The sequence below is a fragment of the Takifugu flavidus genome, chromosome 4 (genome assembly GCF_003711565.1).
Source record: "Takifugu flavidus isolate HTHZ2018 chromosome 4, ASM371156v2, whole genome shotgun sequence".
Taxonomy (NCBI): Eukaryota; Metazoa; Chordata; class Actinopteri; order Tetraodontiformes; family Tetraodontidae; genus Takifugu; species Takifugu flavidus.
In genome coordinates, this window is record NC_079523.1 from 17,686,620 (window position 1) to 17,700,529 (window position 13,910).

At 46.8% G+C, this 13,910-nt stretch overlaps 1 protein-coding gene, 1 long non-coding RNA gene and 1 other non-coding gene across 8 annotated transcripts in view; 1 reads left to right on the forward strand and 2 right to left on the reverse strand.

Moving 5' to 3' along the window:
- The window catches only part of LOC130523564 (NACHT, LRR and PYD domains-containing protein 12-like), a 99,758-nt gene that overhangs the window by 54,260 nt on the left and 31,588 nt on the right, over positions 1-13,910 (forward strand). Inside the window, exons 7-8 of one of the 6 annotated variants that reach the window (XM_057028907.1) lie at positions 617-790; positions 1,321-2,051. The exons of 4 other annotated variants lie outside the window; for them this stretch is intronic. In XM_057028907.1, the coding sequence (XP_056884887.1) occupies positions 617-790; positions 1,321-1,510 (364 nt within the window). In that variant the 3' untranslated portion in view covers positions 1,511-2,051. Of the gene's footprint in view, positions 1-616; positions 791-1,320; positions 2,052-13,910 lie in introns of those variants that run through there. One more of the 6 variants, XM_057028906.1, reaches the window with a different exon arrangement.
- LOC130523633 (uncharacterized) lies at positions 4,321-5,328 on the reverse strand. The gene is made up of 3 exons (XR_008949953.1): positions 5,120-5,328; positions 4,791-4,845; positions 4,321-4,693 (listed from the first exon to the last, which is right to left on the reverse strand). It is a non-coding gene; the product is annotated as an uncharacterized LOC130523633 (long non-coding RNA).
- LOC130525101 (5S ribosomal RNA) lies at positions 10,864-10,981 on the reverse strand. The gene has a single exon (XR_008950377.1). It is a non-coding gene; the product is annotated as a 5S ribosomal RNA (ribosomal RNA).

A 13,910-nucleotide genomic window follows, 5' to 3' on the forward strand; every position in this document is an offset into this window, starting at 1 on the left:
CTGACAAGAGTTGAGTGCTATTGAGAAATGTGGTCTCACAAACTTGGAAGGTATTTTTACCCACACACACTTTACATACGCTGTAGATCTTGTCCAACCGCCCTGAAAGAACCCAAAATAGGAACATACGGCAGATAAGCCGGTGCAGGACCAGAGGTTTGTTGCTTGTAAGCTGTGTTTTGCTCTGGTACATGTTGATTTTTATTTGTCTTCTCTCAAAATAATTGTTATTTTAGCCTAAGTGGCTGCAGCTTATCAAAGATCAGCTGTGATTCTGTGGCCTCAGCTCTGAAGTCCAACCTCTCCCATCTGAGGGTTCTGGACCTGAGCTACAACACGTTGCAGGATTCAGGAGTGAAGCGGCTCTGTTCTGGACTGGAGAGTCCAAACTGTAAACTGGAGAGGCTCAGGTCAGTCTTCATTTTTCTACCTATATACCAGCTGCTAAGATGGTGAAGTGAGGCTGTTCTCAACACTGCTGTGATGCACCACATTAAAAAGATTCCTTGGAATATCGTGAATTCAGGTCTGACCCAACTAAGAACTAACGTAGGTTTAGTACTGAGGCAGATAACATGCAGACCTGCACCGTATAACCTCATCCTGCATTTTTCAGATTGATTGAGTGCAGTTTATCAGAGATCAGCTGTGACTCTCTGGCCTCGGCGCTGAGGTCCAATCCCTCCCATCTTAGAGAACTGGACCTGAGTAAGAACCAGCTGCAGGATTCAGGAGTGAAGCTGCTCTGTGGTTTTCTCCACTTTCCAAACTGCCGACTGGAAACTCTGAGGTAAACACCATTCTCAAAAATGTCCATTATTCCATCCGAGGGTCCTCACACTTTCTGAGTGTGTGTGTTGTGCCCAGTTCCTTCAGGAGGGAGGGCCACACGGGGACCACTTATTCATGATAAATTGATTTAAGGACAATGAAAAAGCCGACAGATGGTAACCAAAATTAGACAAAACTAGGTGAGGGTGCCTGGTAGACACCAGCCAACGAGGAGGGAGATGGTGAGGGAGACAGGAAGTCATCTAAGACAGGTTGTGCCTTTAAAGATGAGCCACAGGTGAGATGGATCTCCATGATGAGATGGGAGGGAAAGAGGTGGGAGAACCTGGGAAGAGTGAGGGCCAGAACAATATATATTCTCCTTTGGAACAGTGCAAACCTGAGAGGTTGGAATTGTGGTAATTACATATTACTATCATTTTTTAACCTGTAACTAAATTAATATTTACAGATCATGCCTTTGATTAACCTTTCAGATTAATACTGGTTTCACTTATAAGCTTATAAAAGTTTCCCTTCTTTATTTAGATTAAGGAGCTGCAGGTTATCAGAGATCAGCTGTGACTCTCTGGCCTCGGCGCTGAGGTCCAATCCCTCCCATCTCAGAGAACTGGACCTGAGTCGGAACCAGCTGCAGGATTCACAGCTGAAGCAGCTGTCTGCTCTTGTAAAGAATCCACACTATGGGCTGGAGACATTGAGACATGGCTGGTTGTAGCCAGTCAACTCCCGCTCATCTGCTGCATCACTCACTGACCACTGGTGAAGAGCATCTGTGGAAACATCTGCCGTCTACTCCCTCCATAGATGAAGAATTCAGTTTTTAAAAAGCACTGGTGGACTTTCAGGAGATCAGTCGATGGTCGACAAAGCAGAAGCAGCTTCGCCTTGAAGTTAAATTAGTTCCTGGTATCACACAATGCATCTTTATAAAGTTCTAAATGGCTCCTCGGCCACTCTTATAAGCATGGAAACATTCTCTTAATTGTCTCTTCAAATGTCTGTATTATACGTTACTATTTTACATCATGCCTTCAGAATCTTTAGGGTTTAGTATTTACTGTCTCTGTGACATGGAGCATTGGAATATTTCAGCTGCAGCCAGCAAAAACCCATCAGAATGACGGCTATCGGGGGAACCGCAGGTCATTTGACTTTAGTCAGTCTGTTCAATGTTATAGGATTTATTGCAATCTAATAAAAACTATGAATAAATGTGGGAAATAGGAAATAAAAAGAAGCAAAATGACCAAATAAAACTCCCATGAATACTGTAAATTTAAAGATGTCAAGAATGGAATATCAGCTTAAATGGAATCAAACATAAAGTGAAAAGGCCTCCTTTAAGTTTACTGCAAAAAACCCCACAAAAGCAAGAGCGACACGCCCCACTCTCCACTCATTCTTTTATATTCTCTTAAGATAATGGGGACGGGGTCGTGTGATAACAAAACAAGCTAATTGGGGACTATATTTGTTTGCAAGAACTTTGGCTCTTCAGAAGTTTTATGTTGGCTTCCACAGATTGTGCATCCACTAGAAACTCAGTGTTTTTGAGGAACTACCAGGAGCGGCTGGAGTGGAGGCCAATGACGCTATAGCTACATATAGGTACATATAGATCACCGTTATCCTCAACCCAAAAGACCACCAGTTGGCGCAGCAATACTAAAGATAGGAGGTTGTGGTCGTTCCCCAAGGGTCAATCTTAGGTCCAACCCTTTTTAATCTTTACATGCTTCCTCTTGGGGACGTCATCAGGAGCCACGGCATCAGCTTCCACAGCTATGCTGACGATACGCAGCTGTACATCGCCGTGGCTCCTGGTGACGCAGGGCCAGTTGATGCCCTTTTTAACTGTATTCTAGATATCCAGTCATGGATGGCAGAAAACTTCCTACAGCTCAACCAGGACCAAACAGAGGTCTTAGTTATTGGTCCTGAAGGTCAGAGAGAGAAACTTGTACCAAAATTAAAGGATTTTAAGCCATCAATGTGTAAGAAATCTGGGTGTGATCTTTGACTCTGAGCTTAGTTCATCCCACACATCAAAAACATAACAAAGGTAGGTTTTTACCACCTGAAGAATATAGCCAGAGTCCGCCCGTTTCTCTCTCAGGCCAGCACGGAGGTGCTGATGCACGCTTTTATCTCTTGTGGTCTAGATTATTGTAATGCCCTGCTCTCTGGCCTCCAAAAAAGAGCATCTCTAACCTACAATTATTACAAAACTCAGCTGCACGGGTGCTGACGAGGACCAGAGGGCGGGAGCACATCACACCAGTTTTAGAATCGCTGCATGGCTACCCGTGCGTTTCAGGATCGATTTGAAGGTTCTTTTATTAGTTTTTAAATGTCTTAATGGTCTTGGCCCGACTTATTTATCCGACCTGCTTTTATTCTATCAACCCTCGCGGACTCTGAGGTCCTCGGGCACCGGCCTTTTAACCATTCCACATGTAAGCTCTAAAACGCACGGGGAAGCGGCCTTCAGTTATTATGGTCCCCGACTGTGGAACAGCCTGCCGGAGAACCTCAGGGCCGCAGAGACTGCTGAGATTTTTAAAAAGAGGCTCAAGACACACCTTTTTAATCAGGCCTTTAATTGATTTTTTGATTATTTTTAATTTCTTTTATGTTCTCATGCTTTTTATGTCTTATCCTTATTTGACTTGATACCTTTACTGTTTTACTCCCTCAGTTCTTATTCTCAGTTTTTAGCTTTTACACCTTTTATCCCATTTACTGTTTCAGTCCTTCAGTTTTTAGCTCCAGTGTTTCCTCATGGGGTTCCTCATGGGGGCCTGCCAGGCTGGGAGATGTTTCCGGTCTACCACTAGGGGTGCTGTCCCGTGGACAGCTCTGGCCTGGGTGGTTAGGGGGCTCTGTGCCTTGGTGTGGAGCCTCCGGTCTGTCCGGGTCAGGGTGGTCTTTGTGGCGGTACCACCTGTGGTCACGGACCGTGACCTCCCTCGGCCTGGTGGGCCTCCAAAGGTGGCGTCTCCTTCGCCTCAGGTCTCGGTGCCCAGCCATGTCTCAGCTTGTTTGTGTGTTGTTTGATTTTGTGTATGCATGCGTGTATGTGTGTATCTGTATGTGTGTCCTTTTTCTTGATTCTCTTGTTTCTCTTTGTTGTTTTTATCCTTTGTGAGGCACTTTGTGCTACCCAGTGTATGAAAAGTGCCATATAAATAAAGATTGAATTGAATTGAAAAATTGAATCACTTATGCGTAATAACTATAATCAGTTAATCAAGAATGAGACAAATGTTATTCATTGACCTTCCTTTCCTGAATTCTCATTGGTCTTTATCCAATGATCTCCTTATGGTTCCTGGATCAATACAAAGACAGGTGAACCAGCATTTAGTTGGGAGAGTGGAGCTTCCGTTGGCTAACGTATTGCGTCCTAACCCTCCTGCCCATATTAATGATCATATTCCTCGTGGCAACAATATATCACTCCAATTTATTAACTAACCCTCAACCAAAACATGGGCTTGGGTTCATTTGAAAGACTGACTCACTGCATCACCCATCTGGACTGAAGGACACAATAGCCACTTTTGCTAACCCTTTTGCCAGGTCACATTCAGCTCCTGTCTGAGTCCTCTAAATGAGCCTGGGTCCATGCGTTGACCATCAGGATTCAGCATTTGTTCTTTATTTTTGAATCTGCTAGTATATGATCAAATGAAGACCAGAAGATGATGCAACTGTTTATTTATAGCTGTCAATCAAACAAATCATCAGCTTCAAAATCACCATGGCAACAACAGAAGTAAAGCTTGAAAGATTCACTGGTAGAAGGCATAAAACTGCTGCTGGTGATGATGATGATGATGATGATAGAAGACTTGTTTCAGCTGTGTTGTCCTCTGTTGTCATGACAACTCAGCTGCTGGATAACATGAAGTTTGGAAGAGCATCAAATATTCATGTTAGAGTGAACAAAACAGATGAACTTAATAAACTGAAAGACAAAAGTAAAGTCCAACCTTTGACAGCTGTCATGGAGAGAAAACCTTCATCCACATACTGGCAGGCAGAGTTCTGAAGAAAAGGGTATCACACGTCAGTCAGGTGCTTCTAAATGCTTCTGATTAAACCTTTAATAATGCTGTTGTGTTCTTGTCTTTGTCTCAGGAGATCATCTGATTTAAAGACTGTCTGTGTCAAATATATGGACATTCTCCAGATGAAAAGAGAAAAGAAAGTAAATGTGCGTCCCCTGGAAACTGTCGGACTTGGTCCTCTTCTACTGCCCCTGCTGACGAGCAGCAAATAGAGCTGAGAGACACTTTTCTCTCTGAGGCTTCTGACTTACCGCTGGCCTCTCCAGATTCATCAACTGGATGATCATTTGTCCCCTCCACATGATGAAGATCGCTGCCTTCAGCTTCATCTGCACAACACATTCAGAGGGGAGATTTTCTTCATCCTGGCACATTTGAATCCCTCTGAATTCTTCTAGACTGCAGATTAAAGGCAGCTTTCTTTACCCAGTGGCTGACTGGAGGTCTGACAGACAGCTGAATCAGGTGGGGGCTGGCTGACTGACTGGTGGCTGGAGGTCTGACTGGAGGTCTGACAGACAGCTGAATCAGGTGGGTGGCTGGCTGGCTGGCTGGCTGACTGACTGACTGACTGACTGACTGGAGGTCTGACAGACAGCACTCAGCAAGAGGAAGAAGACAAGCTGACGGATTGACTGGCTGGTGACTGGCTGCTGCTAACTGACTGGCTGGCTGCTGGCTGACTGGCTGATGGACTGATGACTGACTGACTGATGACTGACTGACTGACTGGCTGACTGACTGACTGACTGACTGAGGCTGACTGACTGACTGACTGACTGACTGACTGACTGACTGACTGACTGACTGACTGACTGACTGGCTGGCTGCAGAGTCCGCATTACTGCGGACACCGCACCAATCCACCTGTCGATCTCCTGCTCCATTCTTCCCTCACTCATGAACAAGACCCCAAGGTATTTGAACGCCTCCACTTGGGGCAGGATCTCCTCCTTGACCCGAGAAGACACTCCACCTTATTCCGTTTGAAAACCATGGCCTCGGATTTGGAGGTGCTGATTTTCATCCCAGCCGCTTCACAAACCGATCCAGTGATCATTGGAGGTCACGGGCCGATGACGCCAACAGGACCACATCATCTGCAAAGAGCAAAGACGCGATCCTGAGGTCACCAAGCCGGACCCCCTCAACACCATGACTGCACCTAGAAATTCTGTCCATAAAAGTTATGAACAGAATCACTGACAAAGGGCAGCCATGGCGGAGACCAACCCTCACCGGAAACAAGTTCGACTTACTGCCAGCAATGTGGACCAAACTCTGACACCGATCGTACAGGGAGTGGACGGTGTGTATCAGGGGGCCCGGCACCCCATACTCTTGAAGGACCCATAGGACCCCCCGAGGGACACGGTCGAACGCCTTCTCCAAGTCCACAAAACACATGTCGACTGGTTGGGCAAACTCCCATGCACCCTCAAAGACCCTGCTGAGGGTGTAGAGCTGGTTCACTGTTCCATGCCCAGGACGAAAACCACATTGCTCCTCCTGAATCCGAAGTTCGACTATCTGGCGGACCCTCCTCTCCAGTACCCCTGAATAGACCTTACCAGGGAGGCTGAGGAGTGTGATCCCCCTATAGTTGGAACACACCCTCCGGTCCCCCTTCTTAAAAAGAGGGACTACCACTCCGGTCTGCCAATCCAGCGGCACCGTCCCCGATGTCCACGCGATGTTGCAGAGTCGAGTCAACCACGACAGCCCTACAACATCCAGAGCCTTAAGGAACTCTGGGCGGATCTCATCCACCCCTGGGGCCTTGCCACCGAGGAGTTTTTTGACTACCTCGGCAACTTCAGCCCCGGAGATACGTGAGTCTGTTCCCAGGTCCACAGGCCCTGCTTCCTCACTGGAAGGTGCATGGTGGTATTACGGAGGTCTTCAAAGTATTCCTTCCACCGATCCACAATATCCCAAGTTGAGGTCAGCAGCACACCATCGCCACTATACACAGTGTTGACAGTGCCCTCCTTCCCCTTCCTCAGATGCCAGATGGTGGTCCAGAACCTTTTCGAAGCCGTCGAGGAAGTCGTTCTCCATGGCCTCATCCAACTCTTCCCATGCCCGGGTCTTTGCCTCGGCAACCGCCGTAGCTGCTCTCCGCTTGGCCTGCCAGTACCTATCTGCTGCCTCAGGAGTCCCACAGGCCAGAAAGGCCCGATACGACTCCTTCTTCAGCCTGACGGCCCTCACAATATGTTTGGGTCGGCCAGGTCTGTCCGACATCCTTCCCCACCAACAGAGCCAACTCACCACCAGGTGGTGATCAGTTGACAGCTCCGCCCCTCTCTTCACCCGAGTGTCCAGAACATGCGGCTGCAAATCCGATGACACGACCATAAGGTCGATCATCGATCTGCAGCCTCAGGCGTTCTGGTGCCAAGTGCACATGTGGACGCCTTTATGCCTGAACAAGGTGTTTGTTATGGACAATCTGAGATGAGCACAGAAGTCCAATAACAAAACACCACTCAGGTTCAGATCAGGGGGACCGTTCCTCCCAATCACACCTCTCCAGGTCACACTGTCGCTGTCAACGTGAGCATTGAAGTCACCTAGGAGGACGAGGGAGCCCCCAGAAGGAGCACCCTCCAGCACTTCCTCTAAGGACTCCAAAAAGGGTGGATACGCTGAATTGCTGTTTGGACCATAGGCACAAACAACAGTCAGGATCCGTTCCCCCACCCGAAGGTGAAAGGAGGCTACCCTCTCATCCACCGGGGAAAACTCCAATATACAGGCACTGAGCCGGGGAGCAACGAGAATTGCTACCCCTGCCCGTTGTTTAACATTCAATTTAATGCTTAACGGTTGCATCGCCATCGTAGAAGAATCATAGCAAAATATTTGGGTAATAATTTGGGACACGGTGGGGTAAAATCACAATATTTAATTATTTTCAGAACAAGATTTACAGTACGTCATATATGCAGCAATTTAACCCACTCATACATTTACGTTTTTGGCTTTAATGCGAAGCACACCAGCTTTAAATACTTCGCATGAGATTTTTTTTGTGAGGTCATCACAGATAAAAGGCCATTTTGGGTTGTAAGCTTTGATTCAAAGTAAAAAATCTTCATATTAAAGTGTTGCTGCTGCACCTACAGACATTACCCGTTAAAGGTTGAGCTGAAACCACCATCAGATCTGCCGCCTCATTCTTCGATCCTTCCACCGAGCATCACCCTCCAAGAGAGACAATCTCCATACTGACGTGCACACGCGTTAAAGGTCCAAAGGTCAGTAACTGGGAGTTGATGGTTGGGATCAAGTTGAGCTCTGCTGGCAGCTTTACCAAAGTCTAAATGTTCTCAGTATGAATCCAATTCTGCTAATGTGGTTGTGCTTCTTCGTGTCAGTGCAGACTCGTGCGCGGGGCTCGTGCACATGAGGGTTAGGCTGGTTTGATGCAAGTCACAGCGAAGCAGGTGGGGGCGGGGGTGGCTCTGTAGCATCTGACGGCCCCTCTCAAACTGTCGCCTAACTGGGCCTTGCTCACGCCCTGATGACTGGCGGGGGCGTGAGCCCCTCACCTGTGCTAGTCTGGGCTGGGGAGGGGGCGAGGCGGGACTTTCCTCTTTCTCCATGAGGCGGGAGCAGTGAATGGATCTGTTCATGACTGTTAGAGTGTGTGTGGTCATGGCAGTGGCTTTTTGTTGTTTCTGCTTCAGGCTGCAGAAGATGGGCTGTTCCTGTAGTACTTCTTCTGACGAGTGGAGTGACAGCGACAGCGACAGCAGTCTGCCAGAACTCCCACCCTTCGTTAGACGGAGCACGAAGACGGTGGAGCTGAGGCAGCACACCTCCGCAGGAACCCAGCATGCATGCTTGGATGAGGAGGTTAAAGGAGACGGCAGTGGCACATGTGAGGAACCCCTGGAATCACATCCCCATGTGGCGCTGCCCAGACTGAGCACAGGCGGAGAGGAAAACACTCTCGATGGTCAAAGCCGTCCAAACCAGTCCAGTGTGCAACAGATGAGCCTGGTCCATCCACGGTTCTGAAAAACAGTTTATTACCACCTCCTCCTGAACCAGAAACTGGTTTATTACCACCACCTCCTGAACCAGAAACCAGTTTATTACCACCACCTCTTGAACCAGACACTGGTTTATTACCACCATCCTGAACCAGAAACTGGTTTATTACCACCACCTCCTGAACCAGAAACGTTTTTTTTACCACCACCTCCTGAACCAGACACTGGTTTATTACCACCACCTCCTGAACCAGAAGCTGGTTTATTACCACCACCTCCTGAAACAGAAACCAGTTTATTACCACCTCCTCTTGAACCAGACACTGGTTTATTACCACCACCTCCTGAAACTGAAACAGTTTATTACCACCTCCTCTTGAACCAGACACTGGTTTATTACCACCACTTCCTGAACCAGAAACTGGTTTATTACCACCACCTCCTGAACTGTCTCTATTGAGCGAGGTCAATGTGCGTCTGACCACGGGATCCTCGCCACATATCGTTCAACAAACTCACCGTGGATTCACCAAATCCGAGATCGACTGGCAGGACAATGCGGCGCTCCAACGTCCGTGGCTTCCTGTGAATTCCCGCGTAAGGAAAATCCCAAGCCGAGAAGAGGGCGATGGTCCCTCAGTCTCAATTTGCTTTTATAAAACACTCGAAGACCTGGCCCCCCCGAGACCTGAGTGTCAGGATGTTGGCACTCAAACTTTGCCCCCTGGTGCTGGTGGAGATGCTCCTACTCCATCTTCCAAGATTGACTCCGTCTGTCCTGAGCGGCGGGTGATGGCTGAAGGGGGCAACAGCGGGGACAAGCCGAAGGCAACGGTGTGGTCCCAGGGCACACCCCAGGCTGGGTTCCCCCAGAGGGGGGGCGGTGTGGACACCCCAGGGCCAGTGTCGGAGCTCCAGCCCTCCAAGGCTCAGAATTGTGGGCCAATGTTGAATCGGTAAGTTTATGGCCCCCACCCTCGCTCACACTTTATTTCACTTGTGGAGCACTTGGTAACACCTGAGACCTGTTCCTCTTCAGGGGTCTGGAGCAGAGTTCAAAGACCAAGGCTGACCACCAACCAGCTCATCCGCCAGGACAGCAAGTAAGTTTTGGGTGTTGAGTTGTTTTTGATGCTTAATTTGATGCTTGATTTAATTGTGTCCATTCATGTTACTCATTCATAAAGTGAATGCTCCGATTGGTCATAGACACATCAACATTTATCGGGTTTAAGACCCCTGACAGGACAAATACCCCAGGTTATAGCAGACCTGTTGCAAAGATGCTCATGGTGGAAACTAAATCCTGGTTCTCTGACTTTTCAGGTGGGCTCCAAACTGACGTACGCACAGGTCTTGATGATGCCCCCACGGAAGCGTGCCCCACCCCCAGACCTGAGCCCCCCCTACCCAGAACAAGAGCCCCAATCAGCTGGGACTCGCCGTCCAATTAAGCTGAGATATGCAAGGCTGTGAATGGAGCGCTATGGATATTTGGTTTTCAGTCTTTACAAAAGAAGCTGAACAAAATCAACTCTTCAATTGCTGCTTTAGGGGATTTTTTTCTTTAGTTTGTTTAGGGTCTTTTTTTTAAAATCCAGGTTCTGTTCCCATGTTTGAATGTTCCAGTGTTTTTCTTTAAACACACCTGCATAATTGATGCTTATCATTCTGATTTCTTCTATTAAAAAGCACTGAGCAATATGTCTGTTTGCATCTTTTTAATCTCATGTTGGTACTGAGTTTGTTCGGCTTTTATTTGAGTTAATCAGGAGTGTTTTGGATGTAGAAACTTCTGTTTAAGTAAAGAGGATTTGTAGATGTAACTCATTCACATTCTGTCCAGTGTGAAATCACAGAATCTGAAAACACTGACTTTGATGAGTGTTAAAAACCATTACAAGTGTTTAAACACCATTTAAACATGAATGTGTGAAGAATGTCCAGGTACAGGTGAGTTACTGATGGACGTAAAGTGGAGGAGTGCAAAAAGCTTACAGCACCTGGTATTCCCAGGCGGTCTCCCATCCAAGTACTAACCAGGCCCGACCCTGTTAGCTTCCGAGATCGGCCGAGATCGGGCGTTCTCAGGGTGGTATGGCCGGAAGCAAGAGCAAGCGCAAGAAAATGGCCTTTTGAAGTTAATACACTCAAACTTATTTTCTTGAAACACTTATTCTGGTGGAGGTTGTCCATTTTGCTTTGTCACAGTCCAAACCTCAATGTTGGAGCAGCCTCCAATCCATTCCCCCCAAAAAGAAAAGGCTATATAGCCTATGAGCGCCATATCATCAAATCTGCGTAGATCGGCTCTTGGATGAGAGGTGAAACGCCTTCAAAAAAATCAAACAAGATTCAACTCCGATAAATGAAATCAACTTAAAAGCAATGTGCCATGGCCGGGAATCGGTGCCATGGCCGGGAATCGATCACACACACACACACACACACACACACACACACCACACACACACACACACACACACACTCATAAAATATTAAATCTAAAACGATGTACAATAGTGCAACATTAAATCTCAATGTTAGAAGTACCACTACGGACGCAATATATTTCCGGCCGCTATCATCCCGTGGCGCTGTTCTGCCGTTTCTATGAAGAGCGGCTCCTCTCCGGAGGATCGGCCATTCTTGGTTCATTCTTTGGTAAACTTCGCTGAAGGTAAGTTTGGGCTTGATTTCCTACTAAATTAATGAGGAAACTTTTCGTAATTGTGCATAGGCTGTGGTCAATTTTGTCCTAAATTAGCAAGGAACGTGTTATAATTGGCCCTAAATTATAATGTACTGTATTTGTCATGCTACAATATACTCATATCTTGTCAAGCTAGTTTTTCATAAATTAAATGACATGACAGTGATGAATGAACTTGTTCATATTTTATATTCAAGTAACCGATTTACTTGTCGTGGCACTGAAATCTCGGTATTATTATTATTATTACTATAATTATTATTAGTAGTAATATTAGTAGTGGTAGTATTACATTTTATGACATCAAATGTGTGTTTTTGTTTCCAATGTCTTTGAGAGGGGATACTGTCCTCCTGCCCCCCCCAACATGTTCTCTCACACACACACACACAGACGCACACACAGACACACACACAGACACACACACACACACACCATCATTTTCCAGTCTTTTCCTCACTAGCCACACCAGGTACTGACCTTCTGAACTCCTGAATCGACACCCCAACAACCTTGATCTTACACTTTCACACCTACATGATAATTGCATGTGTGCGCACACTCACAAACACAGACACACACACACACACACACACACACACACACAACACACACACACAGAGCTTTACACATGGTACCACACTTTATCTTTTACTGGCCTAAGATTCCTTTGATCACATTTATCAGGTGTGATTTGAAAAATGGGTGGAACTGTTTTATCAGTGTCTAATAAAAATGAGAAAATTAATAGACATTTTTCCTTTATGTCAGCTCAACATGCAGAAGCAATTCGCCTTTTTCCCTGGGAAAAGTCTGCGGCCATGAGGGAGGACCTCGTACGGCAGAACGCTTTGACCGTCATCCGGCAAAGAGGGGGGGATCCCTCAGATAAGATGGAGGTGCAGGGAGACTATGTCCTGCAGTTTGGTAAATATAAAGGGAAGTCATTCTGATGGCTTTTGCAGAATGACGTAGGATCCACCGTGTATCTGATCAAGAACGTGCAGAGCGAGGAGGCAGCAGGTCTCTGTATGGCTGACAGCCACAGTAAGGACAGCCTCCAGTCATTTGTGAGTTATGCCCTCAGTTTCCAAGAAATCCAGGCTCTCCTCACTTATGAGGCCGGAAGAGGGGATGGAGTGACTGCCTCATCTGAAGACTACCAGCTGGTTGGATTTGGTGCCCGAGCCAAGAGCAGGTGGAAGGAGATCTGGGACAGCAGAGGTGATGGCTATGCCCATTTTGTCATAGGCAAGCGCTGCGTTCCAGGTACACGAATGTCCAGGTTGCAGCAGAACCTGCTGAAGAGGCAGCAGCCCACCACATCTTCCACACCTGCTGAGCATCCCATGAAGGCCCCAGCTGAGCCCCTGGGTATGCTCATTCCTTCATGTGACAAGTTCAACTTTGGGAAAAGGGTTTTTTCTTTTCTACTAATAACCTGTAGCCGGTATTTTTGTCTTTAACACAGCCATGGAGGAGGACGTGGAGATGGAAAGGGAGATGCTGAGCATCCATAACTCTGATCTGCAAGTCCAGAGCTGTAAATACACCGTTACCACATTTATTTCATGTCAGACAAACAAAGTCCATGCTGTATCTGATTTCTATTGTTTTTCTTTTCATCTGTGTGCAGATGCTATGCCAGTAGCAGCAGCCGCCCTGCCGAGAGTGCCACCAGGAGCAAAGACAGGTTTCTGAAAAATAGGTTTCAGAGCTGGAGTTCCGTTCCTTTCCATGAAGAATTCCTCTCCAAATCTGAAACTTATCTTATTATTTTTGTGTTCTTGATGTTCCGGCCGAGTTCCTTTAATATTACTCTTCATATGTTGGTGTGATAATAACCGTCGTGAGGACTATGAATTGATCCGTGCAATGATGAACTGATATTGACTATGAGGAGGAGGGTAAGTGTTTGTTTTTGTTCTCTTTGATGCTTCGTTGAAAAACAGTTTCCTTTTTTTTATTTAGGGCTGATGAACAACCTGCTGTCTCTGTAATGTACAGCTGACTGTTCTTTCCATGTTGTCATCAGGTGAAGTGACTGTAATTTCTTAATAGCAAGTCTGCACTTGTTTTCAGGACCTGACTCTTGCACGGCACAGACCTCTGACGGCAGAGTGCCTCCTTTGACGGACTCTACCCAAGACCAAAAGAGTGGGATGTTAAACCATGTACATTTCCCCCATTCCGTGGGGTGTTGAACAATAATAAAGTGTCCCGGGGTGATTCAAATTGACACGATTCTTTGTCACTGACATGGAAAAAATCTGACGTGTGAGCTCTGGAATGAAACCAAGTGTCCGAGGCGCGTGTTTGTTTCCT